General features: G+C 37.5%; 1 protein-coding gene across 15 annotated transcripts in view; it reads left to right on the top strand.

Moving 5' to 3' along the window:
* MCTP1 (multiple C2 and transmembrane domain containing 1) overlaps positions 1-20,595 on the top strand; it is a 541,379-nt gene that overhangs the window by 165,077 nt on the left and 355,707 nt on the right. Inside the window, exon 1 of one of the 15 annotated variants that reach the window (XM_067731249.1) lies at positions 15,540-15,741. The exons of the other annotated variants lie outside the window; for them this stretch is intronic. Within the exon in view, the coding sequence (XP_067587350.1) occupies positions 15,685-15,741 (57 nt within the window). The 5' untranslated portion in view covers positions 15,540-15,684. Of the gene's footprint in view, positions 1-15,539; positions 15,742-20,595 lie in introns of those variants that run through there. 15 annotated transcript variants of the gene reach the window in all.

Below are 20,595 nucleotides of genomic sequence, written 5' to 3'. Positions count from 1 at the left end.
AATATCCACAATGGAAATATTGAATTCTCTTGTGTGGCACAGATGGAACACTGGCATGTGCTCTTCTAGTTTTGTTTAGCTGAAGATGTGGAATTTTTAAATGTGTCCTTGTCCGTATGTCTTCACTGTCCTTAAGTCAGCTTAGTTCTAACTCTTAGTCCCCGTTCAGAGAGTGTCTGAGGCCCTCACTTCTGTAAGTGTCACAGTCTTCCCCTTGGAGGTCTTGTCAACCTTCAGGGCAAGGAACCCATAGCACTCTGTGCCTCCCCTTATTTCATACCCAGTCACCACTCCCCCACCACCCCAGTAATGTGGTGTATCAATTCATTTCTTCAATGAGTTTAAATATAGGGAAAGTCAAATAGAGTCACTGACTTCAGGCTGCCCAAATCCTTGCCCAAATCCAGCATAAGGTACAAAGAGCAGGGATGACACCTCAATTTCTAATCAGTTATCTTGACACAAGTATGAGACTGGCAGAAGCAAAGTAAAGATGAGAGATCAGGACACCTTCTTTTCCCAAGGGTAGCACTATAAAGTTGAAAGTGGGTTGGACGCAGTTATTTTCACACTTCCCTGAGTTCTCACTGCTCTACAAATAAACCAACTCTGCTTCACTTCTGACCTTGTTACTCTGTCCCTTGCTCTGTGATCTTTTCCTCCTAATTTTGTTGTTCTTTGCTATTGCAATGCCTGGAAGATGTTCATTAAAACAAACAAATGAAAAGAAAAACACCTCTGTATGCCAAACATCTTAAACTTCTTGGACGAAATGTATAAAAATCTAACATAGATAATAAAAGGAAAATAGTCTGCCTTGGGAAGAACTGATCAGTAAGAAGCAAAGAAAAAAAGAAGTGCACATACCAAGAATTTTTTTACAGAGGTAATTTGGGAGTGGTTGTGTATTACAGAAAGAATAAAGGAATATTGAGAAAAAATATATACAGTATATAGTGTTAACAGAAAATTTAGAAAGCCTCAGAAATGGTAATAGCAAATGTTATGCTTAAGATGTTGAGAATTGCTTATAATTCCATACATTATGTGATAAAGCAGAACTATGTTTGTATTTATAGTTCAGTACTTACCAAAATCAGATTATTAAGGTTTAGGCAAAACAGTGTATGATCTGCTTATGAAGAAATGTTAGTGATTTTCATAACATTTCATATTTTCTTAGTCACAAGTTATTTTCATCAGGGATGTCTCTCAGTTTATATGTACAAACTATTTTAACATTTGAAAGTGGATTAATTATTTCCTTCGATTCATTAAAGGGATCTCAGTATTATTAATTTGGTAATTCAATTTTGCATAATTTGCATGTTATCAGTCAGGACTCCATTATGGATCCTATTAAAGATCCAGGAAAAAAATATTTTGATAATTGATCTATTCAGTAAATGTTTAATGTTTCTATAAAGTTAAGAAATCATTCATGATCTTGAGGTGATTACAGTTTAGTGGCAGAGATCCAAATGGGAAAAATGAGAAAGGTCTGGGACATAACTTGAGCAGCTTTATCTTCTAGAAAATTTATGTGGAATGAGGAGAAATAGAAGACAGCAAGCAGGGAAGACAGAGGGTACGCCAGTTGTATTTTGCTGCATAACACACTACCCCCAAACTTAGTGCCTTAAGACAACATCAGCCATTTATTTTGTTCATCGACAGGTAATTTGAGCAGGGCTTGGTAAGAGCAGATTGTCTCTGCTCCATGCAGTATCACTCAGCTGGGGGCTAGAGGATCCACTTTCAAGATGGTTTATGGAAACACCTGGAAAGTTGGTGCTGGCCATTGGCAGGGAGCTCAGCTGAGGCTATAGGCCTAGCATTTCTCCATATGGGCCTCTGCGTGGGGCACTTGGCCTTCCTGTGGTATGGTGACTGGGTTCTGAGAGCAAGCCCACGAGAGAACCAGATGGACTGTGTACCAGCTTTTATGAGCTACCCTCAGAAGTCATATAGCATCACTTCTGCTGTAGTCACAATCCTGCTCAAGGTCAAGAAGTCTCTTATCATCTCTTGATGGGAGGAGCGTCAGTTCCATTGTGAGAAGAGCATGTGCAAAGGGAGAGATTTTTTTTGTGCCTCTTTAGAAAATATAATCTTCCATAATCTACCATGCAGCTACAGCTCACATCCTCTTCACATGCCAAATGTACTCACCTTCTTCCCCAAGACCCTCAACTCTAAACATCCACTAGTTTTTTTTATCATTTAAGGTCCTGGTGAAGATTCGACTCCTTCAGTGTAGTTCTTTAAGCACAGCTCTTAAATCTGAGGAACTGTGAACATAAGAGACAAGTTATCTGCCCCACCATGCCCAACTTTTTTTCTTTTCTTTTTAGCTTTAGTGATGTATAATTGACAAGTAGAAATTATATGTATTTAATGGTGTACAATATGATATTTTATATATGTATACATTGTAAAGTGATATCACAGTCAAACTAATTAACATATCAATTGCCTCACATAGTTATTTCTTTCATGTGTGGTGAGAACATTTAAGATATACTCTTTTAGCAAATTTCAAGTATACAATATAGTATTATTAACTATAGTCACCATGCTGTACACTAGATTCCCAGAGCTTATTCATCGTGTATAAATGAAACTATGTACACTTTGACCAACATTTCCCCATTTCCCCCATTCCTCACAACACCCAACTTTCAATGGCAGAACAGGCATAGGTGAAGTGCTGTAGACACACAAAGAGGGGAGAGCAAGAGGCACATAGCAATCACTGGCACATAGCAATTAAGAAATTTAGCCAGGCTCATGCTGCCAGTTTCTTCATTAACGCATAGTCCTTGGGAATTGTATTTTCCAGCTCTTTTTTTCTTTTTTTTTGTGGTATGTTTGTCTGGTTTTCGTATCTGAGTAATGCTGGCCTTGTAGAATGAGGGAATCCTGGTCTTATAGAAGTAATCTTTCCTCTTCAATTTTTTGCAATAGTTTGAGAAGGCTAGGTGTCCGCTTTTAAAAAATCTTTGGTAGAACTCACCTGTGAATCCATCTGGTCCTGGATTCTTTTTGTTGGGAGTTCTTGTTTTTTTTTTTTACTGATTCAGTTTCATTACTGGCAGTTAATCTCTTCGTATTTCCTCTTTCTTGGGAGAGTGTACGTTTCTAGGAATTTATCCATTTCTTCTATGTTGTCCACTGTGTTGGTGGGTAATCGTTCACAGTAATCTCTTATGATCCCTCTATTTCTGTGGTTGGTTGTAACTTTTCTTCTTTCATTTCTGATTTTATTTATCGGGGTCCTCTCTCTTTTTTTCTGGATGAATCTGGCTTACGAAATACCAATTTTGCTTATCTTTTCAAAGAACCAACTCTTAGTTTCATTGATCTTTTTTTTTTTTTAAATCTCTATTTTATTTAGTTCTTTATGATTTCTTTCCTTCTACTAGCTTTGGCTTTTGTTCTTCTTTTTTCTAGTTTCTTTAGGTGTAAGTTTAGATTGTTTATTTAACATTTTTCTTTTTTCCTGAGGTAGGCTTATATCACTGTAAACTTCCCTGTTAGAACTGTTCTTGCTACATCCCATAGATTTTGGACCATTGTGTTTTTATTTTCATTTGTCTCCAGATATTTTTTTATTTCCTCTTTGATTTATTCCCTGACCCATTGGTTATTTAATAGCATATTGGTTAGCCTTCAGTTGTTTGTGTTATTTGTAGTTTTTTTTCTTGTAGTTGGTTTCTAGCCTCATACCTGTGGTTATAAAAGATGCTTGATATGATTTCAGTCTTCTTAAATTATTGAGACTTGTTTCATGTCCTAGCATGTGATCTACCCTAGAGAATTTTCCATGTGCATTTGAAAAGAGTGTGTATTCTGCTGCCTTTGCATGAAATATAAATATATATTTATTAAGTCCATCTGATCTAATGTGTTGTTTAAGGTCAGTGTTTCCTGGTTGATTTTCTGTCTGGATGGTCTGTCATACAAGTGAGGTGTTAAAGTCCCCTACTATTATTGTTTTACTGTCAATTTCTTCCTTATGTCTGTTAATATTTACTTTATGTATTTAGATGCTCCTATGTTGGATGCATATATATTTACAGTTGTTATACCTTCTTCTTGGATTGGTCCCTTGATCATTATGTAATGTCCTTCTTTGCCTCTTGTTACAGTGTTTGTTTTAAAGTCTCTTTTGTCTGATATTGATATTAATACCCCAGATTTCCTTTCATTCCATTTACATGGAAGACATTTTTCCATCTCCTCACTTTCAGTCTGTGTGTCTTTAGATTAGAAGTGAGTCTCTTGTAAGCAGCATATATATGGGTCTTGGATTTTTACCCATTCAGCCACTTTATGTCTTTTGAATGGAGCATTTAGTCTACTTACATTTAAAGTAATTATTGATAGGTATGTACTTGTTGCCATTTTATTAATTGTATTCTGGGTGTTCTGTAGTTCTTTTTTTCCCTTTGTTCTTCTTTTCCTCTCTTCACTTGTGACTTAATAACCATCTTTAGTGTTACATTTGGATTCCTTTCTCTTTTTTGTGTGTATCGATTCTAGATTTTTAGGTTGTGGTTACCACTAAGTTCATATATAATACCTCTCTATATAAGTGATTATTTTAAGTTGATGATCTCTTAAGTTCAAACACATTCTAACAATCTGTATTTTTACTCATCACCCCCATATTTAATGTTTTTGACATCATGTTTTATACCTCTTTGTTTTGTGTATTCCTTAACTACTTATTGTGGATATGGATGAATTTACTATTTTTATCTTTTAACCAGTTGATCAACTACCTTTACTGCATGTTTGCCTTTACCAATGAGATTTTTCCTTTTGTAATTTTTATATTTCTAGTTGTGATGTTTTCTTTTCTCCTTAGAGAAGTCCCCTTAACATTTCTTGAATACCTGATTTAGTGGTGCTGAACTCTTTTAGCTTTTGCTTATCTATAAAACTCTTTATCTCTCCTTCAAATCTGAATGATAACCTTGCCAGGTGGTGTATTCTTAGTTGTAGATTTTTTTCCTTTCATCACTTTGATATATTGTGCCACTTCCTTCTGGCCTGCAAAGTTTCTGCTAACAAGTCAGCCGATTGTCTTATGGAAATTCTCTTGTACATAACTAGTTGCTTTCCTTTTCCTGTTTTTAAGATTCTCTCTTTATCTTTAATTTTTGCCATTTAAATTATAACGTGTTTTGGTGTGAACTTCCTTGGGTTCATCTTGTTTGGGACTCTGTGTGCATCCTAGATGTCTGTTTCCTTTCCCCAGTTAGGGAGGTTTTCAGCTATTATTCAATAAGTTCTCTGTATGTATAGCTGATTCACTTTGTTATAAAGCAGAAACTAACACACCATTGTAAAGCAATTATACTCCAATAAAGACATTTAAAAAAAAAAAAGTTCTCTGCTCCTTTCTCTCTCTCTACTCCTTCCGGGAGTATAATGCAAATCTTGTACACTTTATGTTGTCCCAGTGGTCTTGCAAACTATCCTCTTAAAAAAAAAAATTTTTTTCTGTTCAGCTTGGATGATTTTCACTACTCAGTCTTCCAGTTCACTGATCCATTCCTTTCTATCATCAAATCTACTGTTGATTCTTTCTAGTGTATTTTTTATTTAAGTTATTGTATTCTTCAGCTGTGTTTGGATCTTCTTTATATTTTCTAACTTTTTGTTAAACTTCTCACTGTATTCATCTCTTCTCTTGAAATATTCTCTTTGTTGAGAATTTTTTGATCATTACCTGGAACTCTTTATGAAACAGGTGGCTTATCTCCACCTCGTTTTGTTTTGTTTTTCTGAGGTTTTTGTCTTGGTACTTCATTTGGAACATATTGCTCTGTCTCCATTTTGCCTGATTCTCTGCCTTATCCTCTGCCTTGTCTCTATGTATTAGGTAGGTCATTTACATTTCCTCATCTTGGAGAAGTGGCCTTATGTAGGAGATGTCCTGTGGGGTCCAGTTGCACATTCTCCTCTGGTCAACAGATCTATATGCTTTAGAGGTACCACCCATGTGGGCTGTGTGGGCCTTTCTGTTGTGTCAGGGCTGACTGCTGTAGTGTGCTGGTAGGCAGGGCTGGCCCCCAGCCTGGTTGGCTGCTAGGACTGCCTTATGCAGTGGCTGCTGACCTGCTGGTGGGCAGGGCCAAATCCCAGTGCATCTGGCTCCACAGCCCTGGGAGGTGGTCTTGGGGCTGTTGCTGACCTGCTGGTGGGAAGGGCTGGGTTGCCAGGTGGCTGGCTGTGGAGGCCGGGGAGTTCCAAGACTGGTGCTGCCCTGATAAAGTAGTCAGATTTTTAAAACCTACTCTTTTAACAACCATGGAATGTTGCCTCAAAAATGACTTTAAAATTCCTAAAATGGTTTTATGAAATGGAGACAATGCAAGGAAGAATGGAAGTAGCAAGAGAATGAGAAGAGAAATATGAAGGGGCCCCAGGAGAGGGGCCCGAGTGTGGGTTGTATTGAGAATTCTCAGGTATAAAACTAGGGAAGCAGTACTGCTAGGGGAGTAAGCTATGTTTTGATGACCAGACTACGTGAATTGTGTAAGCAAAGATGGTTGGGCCGTTTCAGAGAAGAGAGAACTGAAAGAAAGAAAGCATTATAGATATTGTCTCTTTTTGTTGAGTGCCAGTTTATGAACTGGTTCAGAAGCATGCTCTATCTCCCAAGATGACAGTTTCTGGAAAGAGTTTATAAACTTAATCAAACACCAGAGACCGTAGGGGAATGCAACATATCCCACACTTAAACAGATCTTCTGAATTCAGGATTGAGTTAACTTTGTAGACCCTGTCTGGGAGGGTCTAAATTGGATTGTTTAGGTGGCATAGGAACCAATGAAGGCCTTTTCTCACTATTTAAATAGAAATGTTCCCTTCACATTTACTACATGAGTCAGAAGGTGTTATTTTTTACCAAATCTATTCCAAAGTATTATTTTTAATAAAAGTTGGCAATTTATGGATCTGAAAGTTCCATTTTCAGTTTAACAGAAAGTGTGGTTTAAAGTCGGATGTATCCACATCAATTTCTTTATGTTCAATGCACTTTTGTTCTGAAATTAAGCTTCCTCAATTTCTAAGAGAAAATGACCTTTAAATTAAACTCTGGAATATTTGATTCATCTTAGATTTCTCAAAAGTATTCCAGTCTTTACTTCCCAGAATTTATAAATGCAGAAATAAAAAGTATTCCTTTAATTTCCTCTGCAATACTGAGGAAAAACAGGTATAGAATTAAATTTGTCACCTCCTTGGATATATCTCCTAAGAATAATTGTATCTAGGCCTGTAATATTTTATGGTGGTTACTTGCTTCATAATTATCAAATATAGAAGAATTGCAGTTTTTCTAATTGGTATATAATAAAGAGAAATGATATGGCATGAATTTTTCCCCTTGTATTTCTGTCTATCCTCCTGAAAAATTGCACTTACAATAGTGTAGAAATTAACATTTGAAATTTGAATCTTCATCATTTCTTCCAAGGAAGCATTGTAAGAGTGGCACAAAACTGAAAGCGTGGACATTGGAGCCAGACTGCCTATGTTTTAATCCTGGTTATGCCACTTACGGGCTGTGTAATCTTGGGCAAGTTACATAACTTCTCTTTGCTTCAGTTTCCTTATCAGAATAAGGATATTTTAGTGCCCACTTCCTAAGGTTATCATGAGGAAGAAATTAGTTAATATTGGTAAAGTACTTGGAACAGTGCCTGGCATATAATAAGTACATAGTGCATGTTTGGTGTTAAAAACAGTGAAGTGAAATAAAGTATACAGACAACAAGAGCGTAGTGTTTAAAGGTGTGGATTCTAATCCCAACTCCACTACTCGTTAGCTGTGTAAGTGTGGTCAGCTTACTTAAGCTCCTTAAGCCTCCATTTCCTCCTTTGTAAAATAATTGCCAAAAGTAGTACTAGCTTCACAGAGTGTCTGAGGATTACATGGAATGGTCTTTAGCAAGCACATAGCACACTATCTGCTTCCTAGCGCTGATGATTGCAGATATGATTGTCATTTCTGTGGGCATTCTCTCCGTGTTCATTGGGTTTTCTCTTTGATTCTTCACTTCACACTTGTAGGTCACTTCTGGACCTTCATAGAATCAGATAGGAATCCTTTGAAAGGTATGGCCATGGGGGAAGAGTGAGGGTAAGTGAGGTTGTAAAATAAATTACTTAAGCTCCCAGGAGGCCTTGCAGGGTGGACTTGTGTTAGGGCATCTGCCACTATCCATGGTCTGGCGCAAAGCCTTGTGGGCCTAGAAACCACACTCATCACCAGTTCCAGAGCCCATTTGTCCCCCAGAGCTGCGCTCATATTAACAAAGCTCATATGACTAATGTACAGAATCAGAATGCCAATGTTTCCATTTACAATGAGAAGTGAAACTGCTGGGGTCTGGTGGCTCATGTCCCCACCCAGCCCTTTCTGTGCCTGTAGGCAGGCCACCACTAACCAGGCTGCCAACTTATTAATTTATAATGGGAGACATAGCTGCTGAGTTGTCCTTAAATTCCTTAAATTTCCAGCAAGTTCTCCCTAAAGTCATGTAAACAGGGTACCAAATTCTAATCAGAAAGTAGTTTGGTGAGCGTGGAATCAGAAGACAGTTCTTTCTCAGACTGATAGATGTGATGGAATTAGTGCAGGTTTATAATAATAAGGGACATGCCACCAGCCCAGAGCACCCTCGCCCAGCATTTGAATGGCCATGGCCTATGCTTGCTTCTGAGATTGCTTTGCACCTATTTCCTTGTCTGGACCATGTCTTTCTACTGGCAGAATCAGTATGTTTAATAGATTATTGTCATGTCTGAGGATCCAAGACTGGCTTTTCCATGGGCACATCTGACCTTCAAAAGCTTTAGTTTGTCTCATACTATATAGAGGCTAAGATTTAAAAATCAGGAGTATTCACATAAGAAAAAAAATTGGAAAAAATATTTGAAAAATCCAGAGACCTAGCCTTCCTGGGCCCTTCCCACATGGGGTCAACTCTCCGGAGCTGAGTACAGACTGTCCCCTGTAGATGAGGCTGGAGTACTGCCCTTCAGTCCATTCATGCAGGTCCCCACCAGGTGCACGACATTGATGCATTACCTCCTGGTAATGCACACGCCTTCAGGCGTTTGAGTTTGTCTCATTCTGACAATTAAACTTGCCTTTATTTATCTATGTGCTCTGACCTACTATATTTTTATTTCAAAGGTTAATTCTCAAAGGGCAGTCTTATTTTCTTTTTTCCAGATTCATTTTACGGTCACCCCCAAGTGACAAATTGAAAACACATTTGAGTTTAAGTCCTAGAGGGTTCCAGTGATAGAAGACTGAAGTATAAAGCTGATAGCTTCAAGGAAGTAGGATACCCTTAATCTTTGCAGACGAAATATGTGATGCTGCTGGCCACCTTTCTCTAATTCTAGCTCAAGTCCTTTCTTCCTCCTGGGTGAAGAATATTAAGTACTTTCATATTCTCTACTTTTTAAAATGCTCTAGATACTACCTACACTGAAAGAAACATAATATGAACATTGTATTTACAAAAGTGATAAATATGGATGTTTTGTTTATAGATGTATTTACCATGGAATTTCTTTAAGGAACAAGAGCTTATTTTTAACTTCAGTATTACAAATTATGAATAATCAGATACAGGAAAATTTGCCATTTGTTATGGTTCCTAAGAACTACTGGCTTTTTTGTTTTTTAACTTTCATGAATGGAGAAAATGTCATCATGTGATTGGATTACTGATCGTAAAAAGGAATTCGCTTCCCAAGGAAGCATTTTTTTTCCAATGAATAACCTGCCCCTTAATTCCTATTAATCTTCTAAATAAATTAGGATTAATTTATGAGTGACCTATTTGGGAAAATGGATTTGCTTGAGAAAAGAGAAATGTCAGTTGTAGATCCTCCTGTATCTCACAGGTCTCTTTTACCTCAAATTTGACTACTTGATATAATCTTTTATAAAAGGTAATAATAATCTTTTGGGGTGCAAGGTAATCTTTTGAATACTCTTTGGGGTGCAAGGTAATAACATATTCTCTTCTCTCTGCCTCATAGCATCTTGTATATATCTCTTACAATAACATTTACTCCATCTTACTTAAACCGGTCCTAAATTAAGTAATGAATTAGCACAGTCTCTGGCACAGAGTTATTTCTCCATTTCACCATCTTCATCATCTGCTCCTAAGTTTTCTTTCCTCGATTAGACTCCATATTTCTTGATGATACGGACTGCTTCATGTGTGTGCCCAGTGTGGGGCACATAGCAAGTACTCAGTAATTGATGAACTGAACTCATTGGAAATAGGAGATCTCAGATCCTCTAGATATGCAGTCTGCCATTATTTTTGGAAATGCTTCAGGAATCATGCCTGAGGAACACTTAATTTTCACCATAATTTTGACTCAAGAAATATAGACAAATAACTGGAAAAAATAAACTTTTAAATTGAAAAAACATAAAATTTTAAAATAATAAACCACAAAAGCTATTGTGAACAATGATAAAACACACCACACACTGAAGGGTGAAATCTATAGCTCATATAATTGACAAACGAGCTGAACTGTAATATAGAGAGACCTTCCCAAAAATAAGTAAAAGAAAGACAAACAACCCAACAGGGTAAAGCCCAATGATAATTAGATAAGATGCTCAACTTCAGTAGTAATCAGGGAAACCATAATTAAAACACTGAGATACTATACTAGTCACAAACAAATGGCAAAAATGTCAGGGTCTGGAATATCAGTACTGTGGATATTGTTTCTCGGAATCTAGTGCAAGGAAGACTCTCATACACTGCTGATTGAATTGTAAATTAGTCTAATTATGTTGGGATGCAGTTTGGCAATTTCCAGTAAAGGTGAAGCTGTGTATATCCTTTAACCCTACAATTCTATCCCCTGTTATTCACCTTTAGAGAAATTCTTGCACATGTACAAGAATTAGGGTCGTTTAATAATAGCAATAAATTAAAAAGAACCTAAGTTTACCAACGGGGGAATGGATGCATGGATTGGGATGCTATATAGCAGTTGAAAAGAATAAACTATGTAGAACTACATGAAACCTCAAGGTAATGCTATGCAAAAAAAAAAAAAAAAAACAACCCAAAGCATCTATATACCATGCTACCATTTTATGAAGCTTAAAACATGCAAATCAGTGTCTTGTTTATGGATAAACACATATTTAATAAAATATAAAAAGTTGTATGGGGATGATGAAAGATAATCCTATAGAGTGTTTACCTTAAGAGGGAATGGAAGGAGATAGAATAGGCAGGGGCATGTGGTGGCTTCCATTGTATCTGTTATGTTTTATTTCTTCCAGGAAATCTGAAGCAAATTTGGCATAATGTTAAGATTTTCATTGGAGGCAAGGATAATGGAAGGAGAAGGCCATCAGACTCTGTAGGAGGTTTAAGTTACCAGGATAAATGGGCTTTGAGAATAAAATAGAGCAGTACTCACTGTTAGCAAACACATCAGTGTGTCAGCACTGTGTAAATTCCAATTCTGCTCAGCTTTACTAAGCATCAAAAGGGCCCTGACTCCTGTCTCACACTCTGAGCATCTTCAGCTGTGTGATTTTTAAGGAGGGAATACTGTGGAAATCTAGGCAATATAAAAGCAGGAGGCGGTACCTAAGATAATGTGAAGATTTCTGAGGACTAGATCAAGCCAAAAAAAACAATAAAGGTTTAGATTTTATGTTAATTAGGAAAGCAGTTGTGCCCAGTTCAGAGACCAGAAGGCTTTCAGTGAGCTGATGATAGGCCAGTTTATTTACTGTGATCCAAGACTATCTAAATTAATATAAAGATTATTATTATAAATATTTGGCTGTTGATATGTTGACAGTTGAATAAATCCAAACTGTATTTTTATGAAGTCAATTAAAAGTGCTTTCAGGAGGCCAAGAGAAAAAAAAAATCAAAGACCTTAGCCAATCTTAGAAGGTGCACTGGAGATTTCTCTTGTAGCTTGCTGTCTGTTCCTATCTGTCTCTCTCCTGTCTTTGTCTCTCTCAACATATCTTTTAGCCAGACTGAAAAAGTAGACAACACATAAATTTGGGCTAGTAAAGAATGGAAAGAATGGGGTAGAGAAGAGCACTTTCATTTCTGTTACATTGTTTTAAAGAAATAACAAGAGTAGTCCACTCAGAGTGAGAATGATGTAGTACGATGAGAAATATAAAATATCAAGTTGTTATTTATTTATTTATTTTTATTATTTTTTTTTCTGTACGCGGGCCTCTCACTGTTGTGGCCTCTCCCAACGCGGAGCGCAGGCTCCGGACGCGCAGGCCCAGCGACCATGGCTCACGGGCCCAGTCGCTCCGCGGCATGTGGGATCCTCCCGGACCGGGGCACGAACCCGTGTCCCCTGCATCGGCAGGCGGACTCTCAACCACTGCGCCACCAGGGAAGCCCTGTTATTTTATTTTAAAGAGTTGTAAAACATGTAAACATGTTGTTTTCAGATTACCTAAGGAGTATACGAATTCGTTTTCATTTTATGAGATTTATGCAGGGGCTTCCCTGGTGGCGCAGTGGTTGAGAGTCCGCCTGCCGATGCAGGGGACACGGGTTCGTGCCCCGGTCCGGGAGGATCCCACATGCCGCGGAGCGACTGGGCCCATGAGCCATGGCCGCTGGGCCTGTGCTTCCGGAGCCTGCGCTCCGCGTTGGGAGAGGCCACAACAGTGAGAGGCCCGCGTACCGCAAATCTACAAATAAAAAATGTTGGAGATTTATGCAATAGGCAGTAAACTAAGGAAAATGATTGGCTCTCTCCTTGTCCCCCATCACCTTCTTATTTTGAATCTCTTTCCCAGACATAACCACTTGTCCACAATTGGTGTGCACTCATCCAGGTCCTTTTCTATGACTTTGTATATAAAAATTCATGTACCCAGAACTGGGATAATGTATTTTTCTGCAACATGTTATTTCCATGTAATGTCTTTTAGGGAGCTTTGCGTGTCAGTGCATCTAGATAGCCTGTGTTTTTATTAGCTACATAATATTCCTTAGTATAGATAACTCATTTATTTAACTATTCCATTGTGCATGGCCCATTGCAAAGTTTCCAGTTTTTTACTATTATAAAAAACTCTGCAGTGAATATTCTAGTACATCCATCATTACAGCAGAGGGCAGATATGAGTTACTGAATGGCCAGATCTAGGAACTACAGTAGTGTTGTCCAGAATCTGCCTTTCTCATCTTCGACTTTGGCTTTTTCTTGGTTGGCCTCATTTTCAGACAGCCTCACTTCATGTGGTAGCAAATATGTCAAACAGCAGTTCCCGACTTACATTCTACAAACGTTACAGCCTCTCTCCCAATGTCAGCAAAAGTGTAAGGGTTGCCTCTCACTGGACCAGCTTGGATCATGTGCCCATCCTTGACCCTATCACTGCAGCGCTGTGGTCAGTCAGGCCTGGGTCACATGCCCACTTCTGGGGCTAGGTCAGCATGATGTAAACCACATGGGTTGAGAGGGAGGGAGAAATAGGTGATTTGCTAGATAAAAATCAGGATTATGATACTAGTAGAAGGAGGAGGCACGTTGCTGCTCAGGCAAATATATAATTGTCACTACAAACGTCTTATAGATAGTATTTTATGTTTTTGTGAGTAGCAGATAAATAGATCTACTAATGGTATCTAGATTTATGTCATAAGGACCAAAGGATTCTTATAAGTATCTTTCAAAATCTTTGCTAGAGTAATGAAACAAGTATATTGTTTCTATATAATATTGTGTGTGAGAAGAAAGCATGTTATAGATTGAGGATCATTATCATTATGAAAAAGAGATAGTTTTTCAATTTAGGAAAGTGTTACCCAATATATTTGCTAAATATTCAGTGACAATGGTAGATTGTATCAACAACATGATAGATACTTGGTCTTAAATCACATTTCTTAATATTCTACTATTTGCCAATCCATAATACAAATTCTGTATTTTATTTATTCATTTATTAAACAATGTTTATTAAATTTTGCTATGGACTGATCACCATGCCAGGGGCTGGGGATGAAATACTGACCACAACAAGATCCCTCAGGTTTCTTACCTTCTTGTTAGGGCCCACAGACTATAAATAAGTAAACAAACAAATAAAGAAGAAAATTCCAGGCTGTGAAGGAAATGTAAAGGATCATGAGATGCAAAGTAATTGGAGAAGGTTGTTTCAGGCAAGGTGGTAAGGGAAGCCTTCTCTGAAGAGAGAGCATTTGAACTGCAGCTGAGGACTAAGAATGAACCCAAAACTCTAGACCTATGCTGAAGCAATATGGTAGCCACTAGCCATGTATTGGCCATTGAGTACTCAAATGTAGCTAGTTCAAATTAAAATGTAGTATAAATGTAAAATACACATTAGCTTTCCAAGGCTAGTACAACAATTATAAAATATTTAATTAATTTTATATTGATTCTAGGTTGAAATGATAATATTTTAGATATATTAGGATAAACATTATTAAAATTAAGTTTACATGTTTCTTTTCCCTTTTTTAATGTGATGACTAAAATGTTTAAGATTACATATGTGGCTCACCTTATATTTCTACTGAACAGTCCTGGTCTAGATGGTTTCAGTGTATTTGCTATGATTGACATGTGTGTTTTCATTTTTTTGTCCTTGCTGTTGGTGATGGCAACTGAATTTATGTAGTAGATTTTTCTCCAAGGGTCTATGTCTATAATGTTTATTGACTGAGGTGTCCAAACATCATAATTCAATGTGTGATTAAGCTTAGTACAGCTCAGAGTTAAGAGGTATTGGGAGGTGGGAAAAGCACAGAAAATTGCCGCAGTTACTAGAGAAGTTGTGTCATTAGTCATGTTTCTTTAGAAATGTTCACGAAACAGATAAAGGAAGGCTCTGAGTTGGAGAGGTAGGTAGAGCTCGCATCACACGGTAATGACAGCGTAGGACAGAATTTCTGTGGGAATCAGCGACAGCAAACCACGAAGATCTATTTCCATTCTCTACTTAGTGAAGAAGATTCTGTTGTGTTTTGTGGAATTGCTACTTCTTGCATGTTAAAATAGAGTTTTATCCTACACTGTGTTTGCACTGATGGAACATTAGTGACTTTAGTGTGCCTCTTTTTGTATCTCTGTCAGAGGGATGTTGGCAAGTTCACACACATTTAATAACATTATACTGATTCACTGTGGAGAGCAAGCAGGGTAGTTTTTCTTTGTGCCATGCTATTATTCGAATTTCCATTTGCGACTTGTGCCACAGGGAAGAAGTTGACTAAAAATGCACGTATGATTTAGCGGGTGAAAATTTTCAGTTTTAGTTTGTAAACATTTGAGACCCCCAAATGTGATGTTTGTTACGCAATCTAAGTTTTATGAGGGGAAACTGTGTCCCTACTGATTTGAGAGAGAGTTGAGTCATATCCTGTGAATGTGAAGCAACCGTGTTTAAACATCACGGGTTCCTCTTACTTTCATTCTAAGTCGCTGCCGTTCAGAGCAGCAAGTGCTATCTGCGAAGAGGCTGCTACTAGCCCTTGGAGGAGAACAGCCTCTCTTGCCGGGATTCAGTAAAGAAAGCCAAGTCTGAAGATGCAGTTCTGTCACTGGAGTGAAAGATGTTTTGTTTGTTTCTAATCAGCTATGCTATATAGCTGCAAGCTGAAAAGTGTCTGTAACTTGCCAGTTATTTATAATAAGGTAAGCGTTATATTTTGGTTCACTCATTGTATTGTGGCAGCCTTGAATTAATGTGGCAGTTGTAGTATGTGATCATGCCTCAGAAAATGCCATCTCACAGGGTCTTGACAGCGGCTTTGAGATTCTCATGCAAATAATTTTAAATGTATGGTACAATCCATTTGTGAGATACTTATTAGATTGATTGCTTGTATGATAGTTTTTAATGAAAAATATAGTGCCTGAGATGTGGAAAGATTATAGTAGCTTTGTGTTGTTTTAGTTGTTTTTTTCTTAAGGATTAAGTTGTACCAGAATTATTTTTTTCTTTTTGCTACTCTAATGTCTTGGTTAAAGGTGAAACGTGGATGCATAAAATTCATATGATTATACTTGGATTTTTATTCTAAATAATCATAGCTCAACAACTATGTTTCTCCATTACAAAAAAAGTCTTAGTAATTTTTAGAAAAAGTTGAAAGTTGAAAAGTAGCACCTCTTGCTTAGGCTTTTTATTTTACGTGAAAGGCCATCATATTTTTAAACTTTGGCTCTGTTTGTTTCAAAATGTGTATGAGTTTGTCACAAGTTCATTTCCTCAGTTTTTGTTGGCGACACATATACGTTGTATGGATGGAGAAATCTGTGGATAGAGAAGTGAACAAGAGGTTTGCTTTTCAAATTCTCGAAGCTTGCTGCAGAAAGGTTGGGGTGGAAGACAGGAATGTTGTCTTGGTTTTTATTGATTAAAGAAATGACATCAGATCAGAGCTAAAGGTGTGTCTGGTGTCACATCACTTTGGACAATCATATTTAAGTCCTTTGAATTCTTTTGAGGTAGAAAAGGTTAATTTGATTGTGAGAGCTGTAGCTGTGAATTTGTGAGACGTTGCTGAATTGAGGGGTTTTGTATGTTTAAGGACAGTTGGCATTACGATACTTTTTTTTAATTGAACCACTATCATGCTTAGAGATCGTTTCATTTCTATTCAAAATTATGCCCACTACAAAATTGCTAGATTCTAACTACAGCTTGGAGATTATTTTCCATTAGATATATACTCAATAACTCAAGTTTTACAAAGGTTAAAGGGAAGGCATGTAGTTTTCCTCTTCTGTGAAGGAGAAATTAAAATTAGTTCAACTTCCAAACATATTTGAAGACAATATTCTGAATTAGAAGAGAAAAACTTTAAAGAAAATGACTTAGTACTTTGAGAGCCTTTGGGACCTTGCATAGTGAAAAGGCACATATCCCAAAAGATGAGAATACGAGATGTTATGAATAGAATATCCTGATATGTATAAAACTCTGCTGAGTTAAGTATTCTGCCTGAGAATTTTTTCTTATGCTATATGTGGATTATTAAATGTCAATAAAAAGATAGACTGTAATACATCTACATCAAGACAAAAGCATATCTTATTGCAATTTGCACTGTTTCAGATTCTTAAGTATGGATTATAATGGCCATCCAAACTGTTGTTATATACGAAAACTCAGACCGATAAAATGTTGTAAAATCAAGATTTGATAATATGTTCTGTTTCAATTGTAGACTTAATTTTTTATGACATTGTACAGCCAACTGGTAGCTACCTGATTAGATTATTGTTTCTCCTCCTTTCTTTCTGTTTTCCCCATCCTTTGGCTGTTTTCTTGCTTCTTTGCACTTCCAGGAGGAGTGTGGGTAATGGGCAGGGAGAGAGAAGGAAAGTGAGCAGACCAAATAGTATACTGCTTTTATTTCTCACCTCTCATGATGGTTTTGATGAGAAATGAGGTCAGGAAGAGGTTAAATATAATGACAAAAATGAGTCTTTTAGATTTCATTTATTCAAGAAATTCCTTGACCTCTGAGATGAAGAATAATTGGGAGCTTGGTTGTGACAAGCTTATCTACCTTACAGAATTGTTGCAAAGATGAAATATCACATCTGTTGTAGTATTTTATTAAGTGTAAAGTTTATTTATTTATTTATGGCTGCGTTGGGTCTCCATTGCTGCGCAGGGGCTTTCTAGTTGCAGCGAGCCGGGGCTGCTCTTTGTTGCGGTGCGCGGGCTTCTCATTGCAGTGGCTTCTCTTGTTGTGGAGCATGAGCTCTAGAGCACGGGCTCAGTAGTTGTGGCTCACAGGTCGCTCCGCAGCATGTGGGATCTTCCCGGACCAGGGCTCGAACCCATGTTCCCTGCATTGGCATACGGATTCTTAACTAGTGCGCCACCAGCGAAGCCCTAACTGTAAAGTTTTACACGTATTTTTGAGGAATTGTTTTTTGTGTCTTCTTGAAGTAAAGGTACTGGCAAGACATCAGAGATACTCAGAATTCCACTCTGGATTCAGAATACTTATTTTTAGTAGTAAGGGTCTCCTTTTTCTCTCTTTTTGTAAACTATTTTACTTGTTAATTTCCAACCTATATAAAAATAGTATGCAAAGGTAAGCTGCAAAAAGAAAAATAAAAACCCAATTTTACCTAAGCCTCAAGTGCTGTTAAAAATTTCAAATAGCTGGAGGAAGCTCATCCTCACTCAAAAGATACTTATCAAGTGGCGATTACATTTTATCTTCAACCTAAAATCAACACGCAGTAAGGGGCAGCATCAGCAGAAGCACATAACATGACTTTTTTTCCCTTTTTAAATATTTTTCTTTTAAGTAAGGCTTTGTTTGAAGGGTTCATGATGAGGAACTACAGAGTAGGAAGAAATTATTTTATAAAGTAGTCTTTCTGACTCCTGAAAACTAAATCTTTCTGGATTCTGCTTTAGATCGAGGGTCCCTAGTGAATCCTACTGGATATCAAAAGCAGCACACTCACTGGGTAAAATACACAGTGATCACTCCCCTACCTACTTCTGAAAATCAGTTATGAGGATCACACAAGACTGTTGTGTGACAGTGCTTGTGAACTCCACAGAGCTTATAAATATCACTATCACCAGGTAAGGTATACAGAATTACATATTTGGAAGGGAACTTAGATGTCATCTCATATCTTCTTATTTCACAAAGAAGAGAATTAAGGTCCAGAATGCTTAAGGAAGGTGCTTAACTTCACTCAGCTAGTATCTAAACCTGGATTTTTTTTTTCTCCCAGGTTAGCTAGAAATTGATCAGAAGATTAGCTGTTTCCTACTGTAAAGAGTTTTTTAAAAGATAAATACTATTTTCAGTATTGATGAACATCCTTATAGGAAGCTATATCCCCTGAGAATGTTTCAGAGAAGACATATTGCCCTGTCTACAGGTTTTGTGGGCTGAGAATCCTCATTGGATCTAGTTTAATGGAGCATGGATTTGTGGAGTGATTATCAAACTATAGCATGTGACTCTTGGAATCTCTTAGCTATTGCCACAGTAGAAGTGTCCAAGCCCTTACTCTGCGGAGTTGAATCATAAGAGTAAATGTGCATAATGAATGGGGGTAGATTTTGTAGCTTTTAAAGTTATAGTTAGCATCATAGATTGTTTTGATGCTTGTTGAAAGTAGTTAGAAAAAAGAGATTCCCCAAAAACTTACCCTTAAAAAGAGATTAGGAAAATTAAAAAAAAAACAAATTAACTTACAACCATTTCTGTTAGAATTGACCTGGCTATTTTATTTTTATGGAACACTATTTTTCAGAGAGATGAGATGGGAGAACCATGACCTTTAATAATTATAAAAGTTAATGACATATATCCTGCTATACTAATGAACAAATTAGATTCATAAAGAAAATTTTTCTTTAAAGCCTCTTAACACTAAAATTAGAAGGCAGGCAAATTAAAAGGATTTTTGGTGTGTTGGTGGTATTAATAAGGGTTATATCTTACTCCTAAGAATTCAAAATATGGTTACCATTTCCTTTAATAAAAAATGTAACTCTTGTGAAAGGTATATACCGTATCTTAATTTGCTGTGCTCCAATTTATAGCTTCAATAAATAAGTGGAGTTTAACATCATCCTATCTCATGAATAAATTCTAGCCCTGCTTTGTAATAAAATTCATGTTAACTTTGATTCCAAGGACTACATGAATCTGCTTTATAACTATTAGGAGATAAAGGAAAACAGATGAGATAAATAGTTTAAAAACTTTGCTAAATGTAAGTGCAGTGAGATTGTGTGTGGTCTGAGGGACAGAGATCTGGGCTACAGGATGGGTGGTGGGAGAAGCAGTATTTCTTTGTACTCTTGACCCCTCCTGTGGTTTTGGAGCTGACAGGGAAGCCCGTGACTTCTTTTTTTTGTGTGAGGTACGCGGGCCTCTCACTGTTGGGGCCTCTCCCGTCGCGGAGCACAGGCTCCGGACGCGCAGGCTCAGCGGCCATGGCTCACGGGCCCAGCCGCTCCGTGGCATGTGGGATCATCCCGGACCGGGGCACGAACCCGTGTCCCCTGCATCGGCAGGCGGACTCTCAACCACTGCGCCACCAGGGTAGCCCCCCATGTCTTCTTTTGATTTTGTTTTCCAATCTACAAAGTTGAGAAGACAACTTTTTCGTGCTAGACGACCATCCCACACATCCTGCAGGTACTTCGTAAATATTGGTTAATAACCCTATGAACATCAAGGTGGGTGAAGCACTTTCAACTCAGTTGCAGAGTCCATAGATGTGCCATTGGTATAAGTGCCAAGGCTGGTAATGAATACCCCCTTGAGAGAAACCCAAGTAGGAAAGCTTTGGAAATGCTTTGTTGGGTTTTAATTCCATCTTAATTTAGTAGAGGTACTTGAATTAGTCACTTGGTCTCCCTTTACTTGAGTCATTTCACTAGTGGGATGGATTAGTAATAGTTATTCATGACAATTTACAGCATACCCAAATATAACAAACCAGGTTCCAAATCCCTCACTCCGTGTTTCTCTCCAAGATGGGAATAAT

This window comes from Pseudorca crassidens, chromosome 3 (assembly GCF_039906515.1).
Source record: "Pseudorca crassidens isolate mPseCra1 chromosome 3, mPseCra1.hap1, whole genome shotgun sequence".
NCBI classification, from domain to species: Eukaryota; Metazoa; Chordata; class Mammalia; order Artiodactyla; family Delphinidae; genus Pseudorca; species Pseudorca crassidens.
The sequence above is the reverse complement of the archived record's forward strand: the minus strand, read 5'-3'. Positions and strand labels throughout refer to the sequence as shown.